The following is a 24,840-nucleotide window of genomic DNA, read 5'->3' on the forward strand; positions in this document are numbered from 1 at the left end:
ATAGGAAGGTAGGGCAGAGGGTGTGTTACTGTGAACAGTTCAGTGACCAGGTTGTTCTAATCAGAATCGACAGTAGACCAACACCGACAACGATAGTTCAGGTATACATGCCGACGTCGCTAGCTGAAAATGAACAGATAGAGAAAGTGTATGAGGATATTGAAAGGGTAATGTAGTATGTAAAGGGGACGAAAATCTAATAGTCATGGGCGACTGGAATGCAGTTGTAGGGGAAGGAGTAGAAGAAAAGGTTACAAGAGAATATGGGCTTGGGACAAGGAATGAAAGAGGAGAAAGACTAATTGAGTTCTGTAACAAGTGTCAGCTAGTAATAGCGAATACCATGTTCAAGAATCACAAGAGGAGGAGGTATACTTGGAAAAGGCCGGGAGATACAGGAAGATTTCAATTAGATTACGTCATGGTCAGACAGAGATTCCGAAATCAGATACTGGATTCTAAGGCGTACCCAGGAGCAGATATACACTTAGATCACAATATAGTAGTGATGAAGAGTAGGCTGAAGTTCAAGACATGAGTCAGGAAGAATCAATAAGCGAAGAAGTGGGATACGGAAGTACTAAGGAATGACGAGATACGTTTGAAATTCTCTAACGCTATAGATACAGCAATAAGGAATAGCGCAGTAGGCAGTACAGTTGAAGAGGAATGGACATATCTAAAAAGGGCCATCACAGAAGTTGGGAAGGAAAACATAGGTACAAAGAAGGTAGCTGTGAATAAACCATGGGTAACAGAAGAAATACTGCAGTTGATTGATGAAAGGAGGAAGTACAAACACGTTCCGGGAAAATCAGGAATACAGAAACACAAGTCGCTGAGGAATGAAATAAATAGGAAGTGCAAGGAAGCTAAGACGAAATGGCTGCAGGAAAAATGTGAAGATATCGAAAAAGATATGATTGTCGGAAGGACAGACTCAGCATACAGGAAAGTCAAAACAACCTTTGGTGACATTAAAAGCAACGGTGGTAACATTAAGAGTGCAACGGGAATTCCACTGTTAAATGCAGAGGAGAAAGGAGATAGGGGGAAAGAATACATTGAAAGCCTCTATGAGGGTGAAGATTTGTCTGATGTGATAGAAGAAGAAACAGGAGTCGATTTAGAAGAGATAGAAGATCCAGTATTAGAATCGAAATTTAAAAGAGCTTTGGAGGACTTACGGTCAAATAAGGCAGAAGGGACAGATAACATTCCATCAGAATTTCTAAAATCATTGGGGAAGTGGCGACAAAACGACTATTCACGTTGGTGTGTAGAATATATGAGTCTGGCGACATACCATCTGACTTTCGGAAAAGCATCATCTACACAATTCCGAAGACGGCAAGAGCTGACAAGTGCGAGAATTGTCGCACAGTTAGCTTAACAGCTCATGCATCGATGTTGCTTACAAGAATAATATACAGAAGAATGGAAAAGAAAATCGAGAATGCGCTAGGTGACGATCAGTTTGGCTTTAGGAAAAGTAAAGGGACGAGAGAGGCAATTCTGACGTTACGGCTAATAATGGAAGCAAGGCTAAAGAAAAATCAGGACACTTTCATAGGATTTGTCGACCTGGAAAAAGCGTTCGACAATATAAAATGGTGCAAGCTGTTCGAGATTCTGAAAAAAGTAGGGGTAAGCTATAGGGAGAGACGGGTTATATAAAATATGTACAACAACGAAGAGGGAATAATGAGAGTGGACGATCAAGAACGAAGTGCTCGTATTAAGAAGGGTGTAAGACAAGGCCTTTCACTCCTACTCTTCAATCTGTATATCGAGGAAGCAATGATGAAAATAAAAGAAAGGTTCAGGAGTGGAATTAAAATACAAGGTGAAAGGATATCAATGATATGATTCGCTGATGACATTGCTATCCTGAGTGAAAGTGAAGAAGAATTAAATGATCTGCTGAATGGACTGAACAGTCTAATGAGTACACAGTATGGTTTGAGAGTAAATCGGAGAAAGACGAAGGTAATGAGAAGTAGTAGAAATGAGAACAGCGAGCAACTTAACATCAGGATTGATGGTCACGAAGTCAATGAAGTTAAGGAATTCTGCTACCTAGGCAGTAAAATAACCAATGACGGACGGAGCAAGGAGGACATCAAAAGCAGACTCGCTATGACAAAAAAGGCATTTCTGGCCAAGAGAAGTCTACTAACATCAAATACCGGCCTTAATTTGAGGAAGAAATTTCTGAGGATGTACGTCTGGAGTACAGCATTGTATGGTGAAACATGGACTGTGGGAAAACGGGAACGGAAGAGAATCGAAGCATTTGAGATGTGGTGCAATAGACGAATGTTGAAAATTAGATGGACTGATAAGGTAAGGAATGAGGAGGTCCTACACAGAATCGGAGAGGAAAGGAATATGTGGAAAACACTGATAAGGAGAAGGGACAGGACGATAAGACATCTGCTAAGACATGAGGGAATGACTTCCATGGTACTAGAGGGAGCTGTAGAGGGCAAAAACTGTAGAGGAAGACAGAGATTGGAATTCGTCAAGCAAATAATTGAGGACGTCGGTTGCTACTCTGAGATGAAGAGGTTAGCACAGGAAAGGAATTCGTGGCGGGCCGCATCAAACCAGTCAGTAGACTGGTGACCAAAAAAAAAAAGGTCATCGTCAGCGCAGAAAGCGACACTGCATTGTGCATGGTGGAAAACGCGCTGAGGAAGGTGTCCTCGCCCAAGAAATGGAGAATTATCGGGATTGCAACGTGACGACGAGAAAGTGGGCTATAGATCTCAATGCACGATGGACACGATGCACCTTGTAAGGTGCCCTTCCCCAATTGGCTCGCTCTTCGGAAAAATTTAGAAAGATGGTGGTCAAATCCGACAGGGGACCATCACATAAAGGCCGAAACGTGTGAGACTCCTTTTAGTCGCCTCTTACAAGAGGCAGGAATACCTCATGCCTATTCTAACTCCTGGACCCGCAGGAGGTGTTTAATAAATCTTTCAAAAACCAAATTTCATTTATTTTCGTCCCTTTAAAAATGCAAGTGTTCAAAGACAATTCTTTTTTATACGTCACTTTAAAAATGCAAGTGTTCAAAGACAAATATTTTTTATAGTAAGGTTTAGTTGGGCCCCAGTGCTGATGATCGAAATCTATTCGCACTCAGCGGTAAGGTCTCAGAAAGGTTGGGGACAACATATTTAGACCAACACTCACAATCCTCTCCGGTGACCTGAGGACTCAAATGGTTCAAATGGCTCTGAGCACTATGGGACTCAACTGCTGTGGTCAGCAGTCCCCTAGAACTTAGAACTACTTAAACCTAACTAACCTAAGGACATCACACACATCCATGCCCGAGGCAGGATTCGAACCTGCGACCATATCAGTCGCACGGTTCCGGACTGCGCGCCTAGAACCACGAGACCACCGCGGCCGGCCCCGAGGACTCATTCTGGCGGAGAACACGAATATCATGTTAGCTCATTATGCCTTCTGTCATATACCTTCCACAGCAAAGCCTGACGTCTTACAGACCGTATTTATTTTGAAATCGGAAGAAATTTATATAGATAGTGTACTTCTAAAACCAACCCCTTTCATTCTTCTCCCGTCGGATTCTCCGTTTTGAGTGGCTTAACAGTTGGGCTCAAGCAGTTTCACATCCAACGCTGTCGACAGGAGGCGTCCCATACCATTTCACCACCTTCATAGCAGAAAGAAAAATAATAAAAAAAGACTTCAAGGCAACTAGGGATCCGTCTGTCTTCAGACTAAGACATAATTGGTAAATTTCCGGGAGTGGCTAATTAGAACCTACTCTGAAGGGTAGCTCTTCGCACGGTTTAAACAAAGTTTGAAGGCGCTTTGACTGAAACTGCTCTCTCTTTTCACTCTACTCTTTATACAGTGAGTTCGTTACTTACTTTCTCCTCTACTGCCTGAATTACATTTCATACAGCCATACGCCATGCACCTCTATTGTTAGCAATACTTTGGTTGAAATGGTTCAAATTGTTCTGAGCACTATGGGACTTAACTTCTGAGGTCATCAGTCCCCTAGAACTTAGAACTACTTAAACCTAACTAACCTAAGGACAGCACACAACACCCAGTCATCACGAGGCAGAGAAAATCCCTGACCCCGCCGGGAATCGAACGCGAGAACCCGGGCGCGGGAAGCGAGAACGCTACCGCACGACCACGAGCTGCGGACAGCAATACTTTCTCACTGACCATGAATGATACCTGTTTTCTTCACATCTCTGTTGCATAAACGGTTGTGTAAAACTTGACGAAAGTATCTCTTGCTTGGTGTTTCCCTGCCAAGTGGCATACCTCTTTGAAACGAGTCCATAAGTAGAAAGAACTGCTACACTATAGTACAGAAGGCAACTGCAAGAAATAAGCAATGAGACGAACTGAAATAACAATTTCATTAAAAGACAGTAGGTCACCGCAGTTCGTGATGGCCCACTGGGGCCGGCCGAAGTGGCCGTGCGGTTAAAGGCGCTGCAGTCTGGAACCGCACGACCGCTACGGTCGCAGGTTCGAATCCTGCCTCGGGCATGGATGTTTGTAATGTCCTTAGGTTAGTTAGGTTTAACTAGTTCTAAGTTCTAGGGGACTAATGACCTCAGCAGTTGAGTCCCATAGTGCTCAGAGCCATTTTTTGGCCCACTGGACATTACTATAGGTGGACCGAAGTTCTTAATAACCACCAGCAAAGCACAGTCTGCTACGTTCTTCCATGCTGGTCGCAAGGTTGGTAAAGAGTTCTTGTGGTATAGCGTTCCATCCTTCCACTAGAGTGCTCAACGACTTCTGAATGGTCACTGGCGCTTGTGGACGTGCTGCAGTACGCCTCTCCAAAGCATCCCACACGTGATCGATGGGATTTAAATCAGCGGGAACTCACCAACCAGTCATCTCGTTTCAAAAGCTCTTCCAACTACGGTGTTCGACGCACTCGAGCCGTCATCCGTAAAAAAAGAAGTCAGTGTTGAATACACTCCTGAAAAGACGGACATAGGGGAGGATTACAGTGCAACCTTGACCGGTGAGAGTACCGTGTTCAAAGATTTCGATGTCAGCACGCTCATACGACATTGTGCCTCTCCAAGCCATAACACCCGGACGGCCAAAATGACCATGTTCAACAGTTCCTGGGCGCATTACATGTTGCTAAGTCCTTCCCGCAGGCAGCCGTGCTTGTACTTCGGAACGCTCGCCATGCCCTTCAAACAATGCCGTGAGAGTCGACAAAAAAGTTTTCTGGGTATGGTACCGCTTCATTATGTATAAAACTACTGCTGCTGGAGGAAAACCAATGTTTCGGCCACGGTTGCAGCTGCCTTCTTCTGGGTCTAACGGTGCGTTCTAGCTTTTTCTTTTCTTTATTGTCATTTTGACACCTTATACAAAAGGTGGGCCGGCAGTGGCAATATTACGCAGCTCTTCGGCCACAGTCAGTGCAAATAGAAAACAATGAAGACACAGGAAAACATAACATAATGGCGGACAAAAAACAGTAGACACGTGAGTAAAAAACACGGAGCCGTTCACAGGTGTACTAAAAAATAAAAAACGGTCAGCACCGCACACGAACACTGATGACTGAGATATAAAAGGTGAACAATGGAGCGTGGTGCGGTGAAAACACTAAAGCACGAATACGACGGCACACACACAGAACCGATGGCGATGACCTCCGGCGCACGAATGTTCACTTTACGTGTGCTAGTCCGGGGACCTACCAAAAGCGGAAAAAGCGGGGGAGGAGGGAGAGGGGAGAGTGTAGATGCCAGTGGCAGTGGAGATGGGAGGGGGAGGAAAGAAGGTTAGGGGGTAGGGGAAGCCCGGGGGAGGAGGTGCGTTCTAGCTATGCAATGTCCCTTACATTTTGTTGTTACTGTTCACTGTGCATGTCATAATTTTAAAAATATAGTTTCATTGGTCACTTAAGGAAGAAGGAGAAGGAACTTTATTTTAATAGGTTATTGGGTGGAGGGAGAAGATAATCTCTGTTGTCTATTGGCTCTTGTGTTATGTGCTATGAATGGTGGTCACCGTCGAATGAGAAGTTGGCTGCCGTTTACCAAATGCTGGACGTCGGCCGCGCGGCAGCAGTTACTAGCCGGTAGTGCTCGTGCCTCTTGTTGACAGTGCGGTATGTTGGGCTTTGATTGCTGGCAGCCAAGATGGGGAAAGTCTGAATCCATCCTCCCTGTTCATGTTATTATGGTGTTTAAGTATTTCGATGGCCTCTCTGATTTTGCGTTTCTTCGTAACAGGCTGATTGGCCAACACACAGGCCTCGCAGAATTTTATTCCTTTTCCGCAGTCTTGGTGATGTTCTGCCACTGCAGATTTGTTGTGTTGCCCTAGGCGAATATAACGCTCGTGTTCCCGACTGCGCGTTGCTATCGGCCTGCCAGTCTCGCCGATGTATGCCTCTCCACATTCGCGTTCCACCTCGTACACTCCTGCAGTGTGCAATGCATTCGCCTTGTCCTTAGTGGAGCCTAGCACGTCCTGCATCCTGCGACTACTATAGAAGACAGGCTGCACCCCAACCCAGCGAAAGTGTTTGCCCGTTCGGTCAGTAACATTTTTCACATAAGGTTAGCGCACTGTTGGATGCAGTTTGTCTATTTCTTGCTTATCTTTCTTACTCGTGTTCGTCGACAAGGCTGTGTGTATCAACTTATGGCTGTAGCCATTGTCTAGAAATGTTATGCGTAGCCTTTTAAGCTCAGGTATTATGTTTTGAGCATCACTTAGGCGCTGCGCAAGGATTGCCAAAGAACGGATGGCAGGGTACTTCTGCGTTGGGTGGTGGTAAGATTGGGCGTGCAGATACCTGTCTGTATGTGTAGGATTGCGATGTACTCTGTGTCCCAGTGTGCCCTCCGTTGTCCTGTATACTTCGACGCCTAGAAATAGAATTGCACAATTCTTCTCTACTTCGAGTGTGACCGGTGTCTTCCCGTGCATGTTGAAAAATTCGTGAAACTTATGTAGTTCCGTTTCACCATGAGGCCTTATAGCGAACGTGTCGTCCGCGTATCTGAACCAGCAACGTAGGCGTAAAGGAGCTGAACCGAGGGCCGTTGCTTCAAAGGCTTCCATGAATATGTCGGCTGCCAGAGGAAATAGGGGGGACCCCATTTCTACGCCGTCTGACTGGTCGTAGTATTTTCCCTGCCATTTGAAGTTCGTTGAAGTCAGGCACAACTCAACCAGGTAGCATATGTCTGGCGGAACATGCTCCTGAAGGATGCGGATAGTTTCATTTATTGGCACGTTCCTAAACAGTGACTTCACTTCAAAGCTGACCATGATGTCCGTAGGTAAAATTGTTTCTCCCTTTAGGCGTTCTACACTCATGCTCATAAATTAAGGATAATGCTGGTATATGGTGAAACAACGCTTTGGTGGGCGGTTTGTCCGTTAAAATCATCTCAGGGTATGACCATGCGGTGCATTTGACTTGCAGTCGTCGCACGGTGGCGCTGGCAGCAATCCACATACACAGAGGTGTGTTGGTGCATGTCAGAGTACGGTGAAGTGAGTAAGTGTTCAGACGTTTACAGACGTGCTAATCGTGACTGTGTGTTGAAAATGGCTCAAGGAACACATATTGATGACGTTATTATGGGTAGAATACTAGGGCGACTGGAGGCTGGTCAATCACAGCAGGTCGTAGCGCGAGCCCTCTGTGTGCCACAAAGTGTGATTTCAAGATTATGGCAACGATTCCAGCAGACAGGAAACGTGTCCAGGCGCTACAGCCGGCCGCGGTGGTCTAGCGGTTCTGGGGCTGCAGTCCGGAACCGCGGGACTGCTACGGTCGCAGGTTCGAATCCTCCCTCGGGCATGGGTGTGTGTGATGTCCTTAGGTTAGTTAGGTTTAAGTAGTTCTAAGTTCTAGGGGACTTATGACCTAAGATGTTGAGTCCCATAGTGCTCAGAGGCATTTGAACCAGGCGCTACAGTACGGGACGTCTACAGTGTACAACACCACAAGAAGACCGATATCTCACCATCAGTGTCCGCAGACGGCCACGGAATACTGCAGGTAGCCTTGTTCGGGTTCTTACCGCAGCCACTGGAACAGTTGTCTCCAGACACACAGTCTAGAGACGACTGAACAGAAATGGTTTATTCGCCTGGAGACCTGCAAGGTACGTTCCACTGATCCCTGGCCACAGGAGAGCCCGTAAAGCCTGGTGTGAAGAACTCAGTACATGGTCATTGGGACAGTGGTCCCAGGTTATGTTCACGGACGACTCAAGGTATAGTCTGAACAGTAATTCTCGCCGGGTTTCCATCTGGCGTGATCAGAGACCAGATATCAACCACTTAATGTCCATGAAAGGTACCTATGTAGAGATCGTGATTTCATGGTTTGGGGTGGGATTATGACTGGTGCACATACACCCCTGTATGTCTTTGACAGAGGAACTGTAACAGGTCAGGTGGATCGGGACGTCATTTTGCACCAGTATGTCCGCCTTTTCAGGGGTGCAGTGGGTCCCACCTTCCTCCTGATAACGCACGGCATCACCAAGCTGCCATCGTGGAGGAGTACCTTGAAACAGAAGATATCAGGCGAATGGAGTGGCCTGCCAGTTCTCCAGACCTAAACCAAATCGAGCACGTCTGGAATTCTTTCGGTCGACGTATCGCTGCACGTCTTCAAACCCGTAGGACACTTCAGGAGTGCCGGCAGGCACTGGTGTAATAATGGGAGGCTATACCCCAGCAGCTACTCGACCACCTGATCCAGAGTATGCCAACCGGTTGTGCGGCCTGTGTACGTGTGCATGGTGATCATATCACATATCGATGCCGGGGTACATGGGCAGGAAACAGTGGCGTTTTGTAGCACATGTATTTTGGGACGGTTTTATCAACTTATCACCCATGCCATGGACTTACAGATCTGTGTCGTATTTGTTCCCTATGTGCCTATGCTATTAGCGTCAGTTTTGAGTAGTGCCACGTTGTGTGGAAGCACATTCTGCAATTATCCTTAATCTATGAGCATGAGTGTATAAAGTGCGTCGTGTTCTTCACATAAGAGCCATTCTTGCCAAATAGACGTCTTAATTTGCAGACTAGATACTTGGTCAAATTGTAAGTAGGCGAATTGATGCCATTCACTATTGGTCTCGAAGGATAACTTTCCATATGTATCTTTGGAACACTGTCAATTCTAGGAGAGGCTGGTACTCTGGGAATAAGACCCTTGTTTATGTCAGCGTCAATTCTCGAGTCCTTCTGTTTAAAGCCTTCCTGCGTCGCGGAAACCTAATGTCACACAGTAGTGTAGTATTTTAACAACACATAATCACTCTGTATTCAGTCTCTCTGCCTTGAACCCCAGTGTCTTTTGGATGATGTGAAAAGTATGGTACTCACATAGTGCGTATCGTCTTCCTGGTTGTAGGCCAGCTTCACGATGCCATACGATCCCTGTGAACACAAGAGTAAAGGTGTAAGTCGTTTCGCACTTTTAGAGTTCTAAAATGTTTCTATCATCAGACTGTGTCTAGGTATAATTACAAGTACTCAGTGGTTGGACAGTGGCGGGAAAGAAGGGGCTCCAATGGCAAATTCTGATGGGTTGAAGATAATGTAGGAATAGCTGCTTGCTGTTTTGGGGAACCCGTAGTCGAGGTGTTTTATAGTTAATATTTCCTCCGACCTCCAATTGCATCTCTAGTTTGCGTATGTGTTGCATGACTGAGATGAGTAATTGGTTACTGTGTTTTAATGTTATATTCAGCATTTTACAGGAGAATACAGAATGAATGGAATGGAGAATTCAAAAGATAGACCCGACACATAGGGAACTTCCCAACGAAACGTCCATACCAATGGACAGGTCTCTCCATAGCTTCACAAGCCCTCACACTACGAGACATTATCCATGTGAGTGTGATTTAAAAGAAAACACTGAAATGATGAATAGAGTTGTAACGTCATCGCATTTCCTGTTGACGGCAAACTACTGGTAAATAAATTTTCGTTCTCCACAAGTATTCGAATCCATGCCCTCAGACTGCCTATATCGCAGCATTATACTATAAAATTATATTAAACATATCTACAACAACGCGTTGATTGGAGATCGAACTTCTTTCTCGGTCGGAAATTACGGGGAAATTTTAGGTACAAATTAGGCAAGCTAAGGTCCATAGGTGTAAATTTTGAGAGTTCTTTTCCCAGTCGTAAGTCTTCTGACAGGTTTGATGCGGCCCGTCAGGATTTTCCCTCTTATCATTGGTATAATTTCACCCTTAACTATAAGTTCACTTCCAAAGCTTTCTTTTCTGCCTTCTTCAATATGAAGGTTAAACCGTAGAGGAGAAAGACTGCATACCTGTGATCCGTCCTTAGCGCATAAAACGGGATTTTTCCGAGCCTAATACGTCGGGTCCTATTGGTGATAGAAAGGTACGCTCAAGTCATTTGGACAACCTTGGACTAGAGGCTATTTCTATACCCAACAGATGGCTCGCCTTACTCTTACTATCACAGTACAGCGACAAAGTTAGAATGTTACACACTTCTTCCAACTTAGGCAAACGGACCAGATCAGTTAGTAACTTTTCTTCCCTTCATTAGATGTAGTCTACCGTGCGCCTTAAGGGGCTGATGGGATCATCATTAATACACGGATTGGTCCTGAGAAAAAACGTTTTTCACCATGTTTTAGCCGTCAGCAGCAGATGTCTAAATAACCGCAGCAAATTTCTCAAATTTTAATGGTATGTTATCTAGGCATATATCTAGAAATGTCATCTTCCCATTTTCAAAAATATTTATCCGTTATCGAGAGGAACTCCAAAAACATGTTTTTTTTTGTGCCACAACCGATCCACAGATTCCAAGACGACTATAAACAACAAACGGCTCTAATATCTACGATATATTACTAATAACCATATGTCAAATAAACATGAAAATTTTCTTTATACATTTATCTGTTTCTGAGATACAGACGTTCAAAGCCATCCTACTCGTCAAATCCAGTGTGAGCCAAAAACGTAGTTTATCAAGTGACATAGCATGGAGATATATGCTGTTAAGTTCCTCCATTATCATCAGAAGGATTCTGGGAACCAGAAGTGGTTCTACTAAAGCACGTACAAAATCTTTGTGCACGTAAAATACGGTGCGAGGTATAAAATTATTTGTTTAGGGTTATTTAAATTTCACAAAAATGAAGTATCAATATGTTACTAACCAATAAAGTTCTTTCCATAGTAGTAACATGCTCCGATGTGACAAGAAAAAGAAGGGAAACAACGGAAAAACGCTCTTGCCAGAGAAAAAAAGTGAAAATATGCTTATATTTAAAAATCTCTGACTCAGAAGTTGGGTATCAACTGCCACATTCTGCCTTCCTCAACATCTTTAAAAATTTTACCAAAAATTTTGGCAGCTGACATATCCGTGCTTTTTTACTCTGAGAGAGAAGAAGATAACGGCAATGGGAAAGAGGTGTAAAAAACGCTGTAAGGTAGTAGACAGTGGTTGTGATATAGAAGGATCGATGGAGCCAAAGGCAGCATGAGAGAAAGGGAGGGACACAATGGGAGTTGAACATACCGGAGAGTAACAGAACAGTACTAGGAAAAGAGTGAAGTACACAGTGCCACTGGGAGAGGAATAAAGAGAAGGAGAATGTGGAAGTGGGTAAGACAAAGTGTTAATGAGAGACAGAGTCTATGACAAATGCAACGAGGAAGTACGAGATTGTGACTGTGAGAACAGCAGCAGTGGCGATGAATGAATGAGAGGGAGTTTGTGGGTGTGAGAGGAGGCGTTGTGTGTTAAAAGGAGTGCGAATATGTTCTCGTGCCAAAATTTTTGAGAAAATTTTTTAAGGCGCTGAGGAAGGTAGAACGGGGCGGGTGGCAACCTACTTTTCACTCAGAGTCTTTTAAACAGGAGCATTTTCCCATTTTTCCCTATAGGAGCAATTTTAAGCTGGTATCCATAGACGCGCCTTACATTTACTTATGTTTACCTCTACTATTGCTACCAGAGGTCCTCTGGTATGCAGTCATTGTACTGTGGCTCACAGCGTTTACAGTCACGAGTAGATGTAAAGCGAAAAATTCCTGGGAAATGCTAAACCAGGAACAGCAATGCTGAGCGCGGATATGAAAAGTCTCCCTGCGAGATTACACGTCAGAGTGCTGTGTTTCCACCCGTTTTCCCTTTTTCCCGTGTTTTCCCAGAGCCGCAGCAAAGCCGAGTGCAGTTTGCTCATTAACAGAATCGCGGCCAGCGCTGCCTTAATTTGTGCTTCCGTCGCCTCGTAGCTCGGCGCTTATCTCGGCCAGAGCAGCGCCCGGGGCGCCGCGTGCCTTATCTCCATCCAGCAGCGTCCTCTCGCTCTCTCTGTCTCCCTCTCCCTCTCTTTCTCTCTCTCCCTCTCCTCTTCCCTCTCCCTCTCTCTCCCTCTTCTCCCTACTGCTCCTCCAGAACAGCGGGTCTCGAAGTGATAGGGCGCGAACCACCTGTCCGACTAACGCAGCACAAGCCACTAGTCCCAGCGTTGGGAAGGGTCTGTCTGCAAATCAGTAGAGAGACATAAAGTAACAAAATCTACATTGTTGCTTCAGTAGTGTAGAGTTCTCATTGCGATTGATCCACTTCGGCTGGGCTGTCATCTACAGACCATCTGCGAAAGTTACATAATATTTTTATTTTATTTTAGTGTAATGTTCGGTACCGTGTTTTCAGTTATACAGATTCTGTACTTACTTCCACACATCACCAATGGTCTCTGTGTTCTATTACAGTGTGGTGTAGATTTAGGACTCTTATGTTATACGCTGTTTCGTGGTTTTCTGCTTTTGCTCATTTATATAACTACGTTTTATCGTCAGATTTGATAGCTATGACAGTTGACCGAGGATGTTTGTACGGTTACAGCTGCTGTCATAGACTTTGGATATTATGGTGTATTGATGTTATCGTTTTGGACTGCATATATGAAATCTGCTGATGTCTGTGGGTACACAATGTAATAGATACAATCACGACAAAAGCCGTTACAGTTTGACTGCTGGAGCGGAGCGGCACTAGCGCCACAAGCGATGAGAAAGCAGACAGTCACATGCGTCGTAAGAAAAATATTCATTTTTAATTATGTTCTATTTAATTAACGGCATAGTTATTATATTTTTGTGTTCCGTGCATTAGTATATTACCAAGAGGCACAAACTATCGTGAAATGCATGTAAAAACAGCCGAATCACACTAATTCAATAACATAAGTTACAACTCATCCATGAATATGTCTATATTTGCAGCTCATTCTGCTGAAAGTAAGAGAATATAAACGGATTTCATGCATGAGAAGCCCATATTTCTGTTGCTATTACCATAGGCACTTTCTTGGACACTTCAAAATTGTTTATGGAGTTCAGTGATCCACTGGACTTTCTAATACACGATAATTTTTAAAAATTGCCATTACTTCAGAAGCGAATGTGTTGAAGATTATTACCTTTTTTAGCTCAGACTTAGCAATAAATGTGGAATCTGTTTTTCTTGTGTTGGGAAACAGTTTCATTGCCTTTGACGATTTATTATCACGTCTCTGTCGCTTTTCTGTAAGCTACATGTGTGTAGCTTAGTTGTTGCGTTAAATAATGTAGGTTCTACATTCCATATAGGCTTCCTACGTTCTACACTCACTGATTTGGCCTGAAGTATAGAGAAGAAAACTGCTGCGTTTGATAGATCTACGACGTCTTTCTGCAAATGGTTGGGTTTTCTGGTGTTTACTAGCAATTTTCCGTTAGTAGAGGAAAATGACATTATTCAGTAAATGTCTGTACGTTACAAGAGAATCGTATATAAACTGACCTGTAATGCACCATTTCATATCTCCCAGAGTCCTTAGGAAACTAAATAATCACAAATGTAGTGTAATGTTTTAGTCATCGTAGATTTTTTATGGCGCTACATACACTCCATATTGTAAAAACTATGTTACAAATCAAGATAAACGTTAGTACCCGCACTAATCCTATATCGTATTCAGAAGTGTGTTAAACTGTGTTATCATGCCATAACAACTGGAACCATATAGCATCTTTGGCCAACTGTCACAACTACCATGTCTGACGATAAAACGTCAAATAATAAAAATTACTTGAAAGGACGATTAACAACGGCAGAAAACCACAAAACAGCTTCTAGCATAAGAGCCCTAAACATTCACCACGTTGTAATAAAACAAAAAGTGATAGCCACCACCGATGATATACGGAGGCAAGTACAAAATTTGTATATCTCAAAGTACGATAACCAACAGCATAATAAAATAAAATAAAAAATCATGTTAATTTCCAAGGTGGTCTGACGATATCAATCTAGCCTAAATGGATCCTGAACAATAAGAACAATAAACTACAGCGGTCGGTATTTTATTACATAATGTCTGCAAGAGATACCTTCATTGCTGCGGCCCATTGGATCGTAAATCAATACATGGTAGCATTTCACACTTGCAGACTTATGACTGAAAACGTGTATTATTTAACTGTGTCCTGAAAGACCTAATTTTTTCTATGCGATTCTCATTTATATTCGAAAGAGGCAATTCGGTTCAGTTCTTATTAGCTAATATCGTCCCTCTACCACAGCTGTCAACTTTACTCCTTTGATCCTCCATGCATATAAATTACATTACTGGCCTGTTTCGACCTTGGCTCACTTTTAAATATGTGATACTGGTGACGCACGTGTGTGTCGCATTTATTTGTTCTTTTTAATTTTAAATATAATTTTAATATACGGCCAATGAGCGATGGTTGAGATCGACAATAATACTGAGTACTTTTTCTTTGTTTTGTAAATAAAAACCGCCATTTCTTACTGCACAAATATTTCTGTGCTTGCTACGGAGGATGGCAACGCAAACAGACTTGATACTCTGGGACTGAGTACATTTCACTTGGCTCAGTTGTGCCAAGACTGAGAATCAACGTAACACTTCAGGTGTAGCACTGTGTCACTGAACTGTAATCATTTTTAATATAGGAGAGCTGCTGGAATTCTTTTAATTGATCTTTCAGGTAGTTAACTAGTTCTGCACTCTGTATTGATCCCTACACAATCTGGAAACTGCCCCCAGCACAGTTTATTGCTGTAAGCGAGAAGCTCACACATGTTAAGACAACCTGTTGTTTCAACGAAGCTATTCACTTAAGTACTCTGTACCATTTTTTACAGGCAGCCTTTTATCTCTTCTGTGGTGTTACATTATATGAAAGTGTGTACTTTGTAATTACTTCATAGATGTTTTACGAGTCAGATAGTGTTAGAAAATTATTTGTTGCCCATTATATGTTTCATCATTGTACATGTAACTAGAATACCAGAGCTTGCTGATCACTACCTATGACAGTGGTTGAAGCCTAATTCAAATATTCACACAATGGTCGACGCAAATTCAACGTATGTGAGTAAACAACGAAAGACTTAACATTCAAAATTTTACACTGAGTAAACTATCCAAAATGTAGAAAGCTACTAACTTTATCTGTTTCAAGTAAGTTTCAGAGAGATTCTTTGAGGTGAAGAAATTTGCTACCCAGTGTATAAAATCGCTCGACTGGTTATGGATATATATATTTTTGTATTTATGCATTATTTAGTGTTTTGCTAGATTATGGTGTTAAAATATAATTCATAGTCATATCTCAAATAAAACATAAAAATGTGCATTTCTTATCAAAGAACTTAGTTACACTCTTTGCTAATGTATTTTTTCCACCAAGAATCAAGAATCAAGTATCAGCTGCAACAGTAGACACGCAAACAAGACCAAAAATTTCAGAATGGAAGAATATTTATACAGCGCACATGGACAGTACCCGCGAAACAAACTGTTTTCCTCCTATTTATACACACGAAGAATGTACTGGCAATTCACAATAGTCAATAAAGAAGCGAATGCCGGAACATTATAGAAATAGGAAACGTTAAGTAATTGAGGGAAGCAGGAATCAAACCGATGGCTCTTAACGTTAAGAGTATGTAGGCAAGTTGTTCAGCCACCTATAAGGAAAATTTGTCTGTAAGGTAGAACATAGCTGGCGTAAGCCAGTGGCCGGCCTAGGTACAAAGGCGAGAATCGCTTAGCCTGAAATGGATGTACTAAAAGGCAGATGGACGGTGGTCGCTCTTATGATTCTTGAACTGAATATTCGCTATTACTAATCGGAATTTATTGACGAACTCAGTCTTTCTCTTCTCTCATTCCTAGCACCAAGCCCACAACTCCCGTAGCTCTTTCTTCAACTCCTTCCCCTACAAATGCATGCCTATTCTCTATGAGTATTAGATTGCGTATTGAATTACCCGTTTGATGTCCTCGCATACTTTATCTCTCCATTTGCTGATTGCGACGCCGACATGTATACCTGAACTATCGCTGTCGATTCTGATGAAAACAACCCTGTCACTGAACTGTTCACAGTAACACACTCTCTGCCATATCTTCCTACTAATAACGAATCCCATTTCCATTATACCATTTTCTGCTGCTGTTGATATTACTCTATACTCGTCTGATGAGAAATCCTTATCATCTTTCCACTTCACTATTTATACATTGAACCTCTTTCAGATTTTCTAGCTTACCTACCACGTTCAATCGTTTGACATTCCACGCCCCCCCCTCCCCCCCCCCCCCCCCCCCCCCGTGTGGAACGTTATCCTTTAGTTTGTTATTCAATATTGGTTTCATGGTCGTCCTGCCCCTTGGCTATCCCCTTTCGGAGATCCGAATGGGGGACTAGTCAGGAATCTCTTGCCAATGGAGAGATCATCATAACACTTTTACAGTTCCAGGCGGCATATCCTATGGATACACATTATTTGTTTTTAATGGTGTGGTTTCCATTGCCTCCTGCATCCTCATACCGTTGGCCATTGCTGATTCTTCCACCTTTTACTGGCAGTTTCCCATCCCCAGGGAAAGAGAGTGCCCTGAACCCCTGTCCTCTCCAGCCCGTTTTGACAACGTCGTTGGCACAACGAGGCTAACTTCTTACCACGCAACTCTTCGGCCGGCAATGCTGACGATTTTTATTCAAAATTTAAGTGGTGGCAGGGTTCAATAGCGGCGCCTAGAAAGTTTCGATTACTGATCAAATTTGCTACCCTCACACCAAGGGCTGGCTAGTTGCTCTCTATCACGCCTTGCTAGCAAACCAATTGGGACTTTACCTGATGTTGCTCGTTCTTTAGGTAATTGTGATATGTAGGACTCTGTTTAGAAAGAATAGCTCGATAATATCGTAGGGTCGACCCACACACACGTCTGCTTTCATACCCAAAAACTTACTTGTTGCAAATAATAGCTTCTAACTGTGATACTGCACTCAAATAGTCTATGGATTGACTGTAATTGCGAATTAATAAATAAATGTATTAAATAAAGATAAATGAATAATTATTATAAAGCGTTCTATTCTATCATCTGTATCAGACGTAGAAGATAGAGAAATATGTTGAATAATGTTTATTCAAGAAAATAAAATTCATATAAATGGAAACTGTCGTACGATAAGTAAGTAAAACACAGACAGAGTGTCAAATAAACGGAAAGTATCCTACGATAACTAAGTATAACACAGACAATCTTATCAAATGCAGTAAAGTTGAGTTGAGAGTGTTACGAGAATGGTAGCAGGTACTGCAAACTAAGAAGTCATCCAAGATTCGCGAAAACGAAGTCTATTTCGTGATCAAAATAAACAAAACATTCCCCAGCTCAAAACAGTTCCGTCTTCAGCATGACGATTTAAAAATTAACGCACATGAGGTAAACGGGTAGAAATTCACACACTGTCTGTTCTCGATTCTGTAATGTAATCGATAAACGTTAAATTTCTGTACTGGAGCACATTCAGACCTCATCTGAGTTAAAGCCCCTTCAAACGTTGGAGTATCGTAGCGGCCGTTCATCACCCAGAATCAATCACATATTTGATCGAATAACTCTCGTTACCACAGGTAGGTCTGATTTCTTCGTGAGCTCACGTAAATAGTGCTAGAATCACTCCCTTGAGTGCACCACTCAAAAACTGTTCTTCTCCATTTGACTCCAGCAGTTCCTCGCCATTGTCTACTTCTCCACTGACTGAAGACCGTCTCTACGAAAGCTACGTCGTTCTTCCGTTCTATAGACATTCTTTTGACTCAACATGACCGATTTCAACCCTAAACTAATCTATTACAACAATATTTAAACAAAGAAATATTATAACCATTCGATTATTTTGAGACCATTCACAACAAATATAAACAAGGCTTTGTTCATAAATATGTAACCCAGCATTCTTGCACCAATGCGCTCGCCTCAAATGACAACAAATTGTCGTTAAATATTGTTTAAACAGATATTTGTGCCTCCTTGATAGAAGAATCTTTTGATTCTTTTTTCAATTGTGGTGTCATCTAACATATCACTAACCGATTTTAAGTCACCACAGTTTCTAATATTCGTTGATATCAACATTTAAATAACACTATTGGAAAAAATAATAGCAAATTCCTTAAATAACTACCCTAGCATGACAAGATGTGAGATATTCATGCTGCATTCAGTTGTTGTGTTATTGTGGGGGATGCAATATTCTGACAGACATTTTCATGATGGGAAAAATACAAATGTGTTGAAAGGCATGTGCTAAGGTGTGATCAGGGTAGATCCAGAAAATAAAGTCGATAGTTGCCAACCGTAAGATGGAATGAGTGTAATATCTTTGAGTAGAAGGATCTTTGATGATTAAGAGAGCCGGGTGCGTGCAATTAAAAATTCAGTAGTCGCAGCTAGGTGCCCGGAGGAAGCAAACGTGTGGTGACAGCTTTAAGGTAGGACTCTCGCTACACGGTTTTCAGGTTGTACATTGAGTGTCCAAGTTTTGACGCAGTAAGCGTTTTGTAAAATTTTTTGTAAGAGTGATTCGTGCTGCAAAAATGTTGGAAATGTTAGTTTTTCTATATCAGTTAAATTTTTAACACTAATATATATATAAACTTTGTGTTTAAATCTAAGAGCCTGAACCATAATCCACATCCTTTGCTTGTACTGAATATGAAAATGAGTAGTAAAGTAAAGTTACCCATCAAATGAGAGAACGTAAAGAAAATGAGGCCTCTATGCAATATATATGTGCAGTTCATGGTTTGAAATCGATTTTGGTATAACTAAAGTTATCAGAGCAAAGTTATTTGAAATAACTAATTTAATGCCATTGCACAACTGGCATTATTCAAGTCAAGATATAATTTCACTAAGTAAACACCAGGGCCAAAAGTTAATTTCTCAGTACCATCTTAATGCCATTGCACAAACGGCATTATTCTCTTAAACTTGATTGCTGAGTCAAATACATGTTTCATTACTGGCAAAATGGAGGAGTGCAAGAAACAAGTTCGTAGATACAGTCAGATGCAGGTTTGTTGAATAATTATTTTGGAACAATTTTATCTTTAATACTTTCACTAATTAAAAAAGAAAACAATTTTGGTTAGATACTTTCACTTTTAAAGATAATTTTGGACATGATACTTTCACTTGGCGACATCCTCTGTGGTGACGTTCTTGGATATATTTTCCGTAACTGCGGACTTTGTTTTCGAGCATTCCTTTTGCCACCACTGTTTCAGCTGTGCGCTGCATTGCTAGTTGCGTAATATTGCGTTTGCTGCTACGCTTGTGAATACTTATTTCAGCCCTGCTTCTGCTTATACTGATCTTATGTGTCCATTCTAATTATTTTACTTTTTGTGAACAAAATATCGTCTTGTGAGTTACGACCGTTTTGAATTTTTTGTCCGTCGTGTTGTCTCCCTCAAGATGTTCAAAACAAATCGACAGAGTGATAAAGTGCAATTACGCAGTTCCTCAAAATCGCGTAGGCAACGACAACCGGACAATGACCTAGTTTTGTTATCTAATCCTCCTACTTCACAAACTGATCTTGAATTTGATAACAATGCTGCGGCAAGTAATGATGCCACAGAGTCACAAAATTCCGCATCGTTTCCTATTCTGCCTTCGGATTCTCAGAACGCAGTAAGCCAATTAGAAACAGTTTCCCATGGCTCGTTCATGTTAATTCAACCTTCACAAAGCCATGTGGTTGATTCCGACAGCCAATTCGTCTTGCAATATTCTTCCACAAACAGAGAAATTGTTTCGTCTGAGAATTCTCGAACACTTTTTAGCAACCCTCCCCAGCAATATGAGTTGCAATGCCCAAATCCCGAGGTGACATCCCCAGCTCTAGTTGAAGATAAATTAGATTGTTTTCTTCGACTACTGAGCGAACGCGACGCAAAGCGAGATGAACAATTGGCTCAATACCGTGCAGACAATGCAGAACGTGACAAAAGATTAACAGGACGATTAGACGCTTTGTGTGCTGACAATACTAAGCGTGATGAGCAGAGCACAAAACGTGATGAATAGCTTACCGGTAACACTCAGAAATTAACCCAAACTAGCGACACCTTTAAAGAAGTAACTGACAATAAATTACAGGATATCATTGAAACGCGTAAGCGCGACGCTACTGACCTTACGGACAGAATCAATGCAGTACTTCCACCAAAGTCTATTGAAAAGTTGCAACAAACTTCCGCTGCTCATTCTGAGCACACACAGGCCTTAGAATCATGTATCGAATCTCTGACATCTGACGCCACTCAACTTAATTCCAGTCACAATTAGAAAACATAACGGAAAGAATAGCCGCTTTGCAAACTCATGCAGAAAATGAATTAGATCAGCCACCCCCAGTTCTCTTTTCGGAGACAACTGAATACCAAGCTCTGGCTAAATTTAAGAGTAAGCAAATCACTATTAATGAACAGCAAAAACGAGAAATCAACTCAGTTCATAGTAAACTTTCCGATATTTAGCAACAATTACGGGACGACAGTGCGCCTCGTAATTTTGTCCCAGAACAGCAGGAAAATCCATTTGCACACCAGCAGCAACAGCCCCCATTCTTATCTTCACAGGCTCCATTTGCATAAGATTACCCTGTGCAAAGTAGTACTTTCCCAGGCAATTTTCCTTTGCCCCATGGTGCTCCTTTTCCATGCCAAGACGATGTAGATTACAAACACTTCCTGTCAATCAAGAAATTTAAAACATTCCGGAATAACCCGAATAATTTACATCCTCTTGATTGGATTCAGCATTTTACATTCGCTTTTCCTCCATATTGGCCGGTGGCACGTCAATTAGAACCTGTCTGCAGTTTCTTGGAGGGCGAACCTGCAACGCGAATGAGATACATTGCACGGCAATGTTTTTCTTTCTAGTCATTCCAACAACAATTTATTGATGCTTACCGGAATCCCACTTCACAGCGTGCTGTGAAGGATCAGTTGCTAAATATGCCACCTTTTTATAACTCACAATTTGGCACTTTGCCACAATATTTTTACCAGGATTCAATGGAATCAATATTTAACTGAACCTTACAGCCCTTCCGCTCTCATTCAGCTCTATATTTCAAAATTACCTATATAAATGTGAGTTCCGTTGCTGACAGGGAGTCGCACAGAAAACTTGAACACTTTTCGTGATGTTTTACAGCTTCTTGAACTCGACGAAAATACACAATTCACGATCTATTCAACACTACTTCCCGGAAACACAAAATAATAGAGACAACCGTTTCCGTAATAACGGCAGGCAGTTTCCGAATAATAGACCTCAATTTTTTTTTTTTTTTTTTTTTTTTTTGGTCATCAGTCTACTGACTGGTTTGATGCGACCCGCCACGAATTCCTTTCCTGTGCTAACCTCTTCATCTCAGAGTAGCACTTGCAACCTACGTCCTCAATTATTTGCTTGACGTATTCCAATCTCTGTCATCCTCTACAGTTTTTGCCCTCTACAGCTCCCTCTAGTACCATGGAAGTCATTCCCTCATGTCTTAGCAGATGTCCTATCATCCTGTCCCTTCTCCTTATCAGTGTTTTCCACATATTCCTTTCCTCTCCGATTCTGCGTAGAACCTCCTCATTCCTTACCTTATCAGTCCACCTAATTTTCAACATTCGTCTATAGCACCACATCTCAAATGCTTCGATTCTCTTCTGTTCCGGTTTTCCCACAGTCCATGTTTCACTACCATACAATGCTGTACTCCAGACGTACATCCTCAGAAATTTCTTCCTCAAATTAAGGCCGGTATTTGATATTAGTAGACTTCTCTTGGCCAGAAATGCTTTTTTTGCCGTAGCGAGTCTGCTCTTGATGTCCTTGCTCCGTCCGTCATTGGTTATTTTACTGCCTAGGTAGCAGAATTCCTTAACTTCATTGACTTCGTGACCATCAATCCTGATGTTAAGTTTCTCGCTGTTCTCATTTCTACTACTTCTCATTACCTTCGTCTTTCTCCGATTTACTCTCAAACCACACTGTGTACTCATTAGACTGTTCATTCCGTTCAGCAGATCATTTAATTCTTCTTCACTTTCACTCGGGATAGCAATGTCATCAGCGAATCGTATCATTGATATCCTCTCACCTTGTATTTTAATTCCACTCGTAAACCTTTCTTTTATTTCCATCATTGCTTCCTCGATGTACAGATTGAAGAGTAGGGGCGAAAGGCTACAGCCTTGTCTTACACCCTAGACCTCAATATGGAAACGCAAGTCGCTTTCTTCCACAGCCCAAGTATGAGCAGAATGTTGTGAATGATTACCCATCCAGGAATCAAAATTATCATCCCCTTCCATCAATATCATTCCGCAATGGTCAATACAGCAATACGCCACAAAATAATCAGCGGTACAGTAACAACTAGAGAAACTGGGAGAATCAGTGGAATAATTCCGACACTTCTTTTGTACAAAGAAAGCAAATGGGGCACCAGAGCTGCCATCAACCATATGGAACCAATGATTACTACCAAAGACGACAAACCTTTGATCGCCCACCCACTCATCAGTACAGTCAACAGAACTTTTCAAATCATAATGATTATTACCCAAGTCATAAGCAGAGACAAAACAATGACAGCCGACAGAATTACGGCAATGACAGACGGGCACCATTTCATCAACCTGATTCTTGTTTCCACCATATACACGATATGTCGGCGAATTCATAGTGTTCACTAGGGGACGTAGAGGAACTACTTCTCTGTGTATTTTCTGTGGGTAATAGCATTCTGGCTCTATCCGTGTCCAGTTCTGGAGTCTTGAGGAGTTAGATAGGTTTCCTAACACAGCTTGTCACAGATAGGCAGCACCACGACTCTATGCCCTGGAAAAAGCTTCTGCTACCGGCGGTGAGATCTCTTCAGGACGGCACAGCAGAGGAATGTGTTGTCCAGTACTTATGAAGTATCGAACTGGACATGAAACCAATAGTTCACTTGAAGGTGAGGGATAGAAAGCACGTCGAACGTTGCAGCACGACGATACGACCCGGCTGATAACCCGAGAAGATTTCATCAATAAAATCCACCGAAACGTCCGCATTCCTAATTTTATACAACGTTTCTTATCAATCAACTCCTGCCAAGTCACTGACGACATAGCCGTCTGTACCAACCTACATTACCGCTTATGTTCAATGACCTTGGAGTTATGGGTATGTCACCTCATTCATTCCTACATACATTATGTTGCAAGTATGTGATATTCGGTGCTCTGAGTAAGTAATCCTCATTTATGGCAATGTGAAACATTTTCCGGTTTTCTTGATCTGCTTCTATAGTCTTCTTAAGGCGTGCCTTGGGCGTATGCGGCCGCTTCCATTCGTAACCAAAGGAATGTATGGCACAAATGATGCTAGTGATATTGAGCTTTGTCAAACTTTCGGTAACAGTCGTGTTGCGATGCCCCTAATTCGGCTCGAAAGATGATTCGTGAACCTTTGGTCGTATCTGAAGAAGCGTCAGTATTTTATTCCACCAGGTACATGTATTATTTACAGGGTGTTTCAAAAATGTCCGGTATATTTGAAACGGCAATAAAAACTAAACGAGCAGCGATAGAAATACACCGTTTGTTGCAATATGCTTGGGACAACAGTACATTTTCAGGCAGACAAACTTTCGAAATTACAGTAGTTACAATTTTCAACAACAGATGGCGCTGCGGTCTGGGAAACTCTATAGTACGATATTTTCCACATATCCACCATGCGTAGCAATAATATGGCGTAGTCTCTGAATGAAATTACCCGAAACCTTTGACAACGTGTCTGGCGGAATGGCTTCACATGCAGATGAGATGTACTGCTTCAGCTGTTCAATTGTTTCTGGATTCTGGCGGTACACCTGGTCTTTCAAGTGTTCCCACAGAAAGAAGTCACAGGAGTTCATGTCTGGCGAATAGGGAGGTCAATCCACGCCGCCTCCTGTATGTTTCGGATAGCCCAAAGCAATCACACGATCATCGAAATATTCATTCAGGAAATTAAAGACGTCGGCCGTGCGATGTGGCCTGGCACCATCTTGCATAAACCACGAGGTGTTCGCAGTGTCGTCTACGGCAGTTTGTACCGCCACAAATTCACGAAGAATATCCAGATAGCGTGATGCAGTAATCGTTTCGGATGTGAAAAATGGGCCAATGATTCCTTTGGAAGAAATGGCGGCCCACACCAGTACTTTTTGAGGATGCAGGGACGATGGGACTGCAACATGGGGCTTTACGGTTCCCCATATGCGCCAGTTCTGTTTATTGACGAAGCCGTCCAGGTAAAAATAAGCTTCGTCAGTAAACCAAATGCTGCCCACATGCATATCGCCGTCATCAATCCTGTGC

At 42.3% G+C, this 24,840-nt stretch overlaps 1 protein-coding gene across 2 annotated transcripts in view; it reads right to left on the reverse strand.

Annotated features, from left to right (window-relative positions):
- LOC126418619 (calcium/calmodulin-dependent protein kinase kinase 1) overlaps window positions 1-24,840 on the reverse strand; it is a 1,500,745-nt gene that overhangs the window by 118,978 nt on the left and 1,356,927 nt on the right. For both annotated transcript variants that reach the window (XM_050085460.1, XM_050085461.1), the window contains one exon: window positions 9,415-9,468. In XM_050085460.1, coding sequence (XP_049941417.1) covers window positions 9,415-9,468 — 54 coding nt within the window. The remainder of the gene's footprint in view (window positions 1-9,414; window positions 9,469-24,840) is intronic.

The sequence above is a fragment of the Schistocerca serialis genome, chromosome 9 (assembly GCF_023864345.2).
Source record: "Schistocerca serialis cubense isolate TAMUIC-IGC-003099 chromosome 9, iqSchSeri2.2, whole genome shotgun sequence".
NCBI classification, from domain to species: Eukaryota; Metazoa; Arthropoda; class Insecta; order Orthoptera; family Acrididae; genus Schistocerca; species Schistocerca serialis.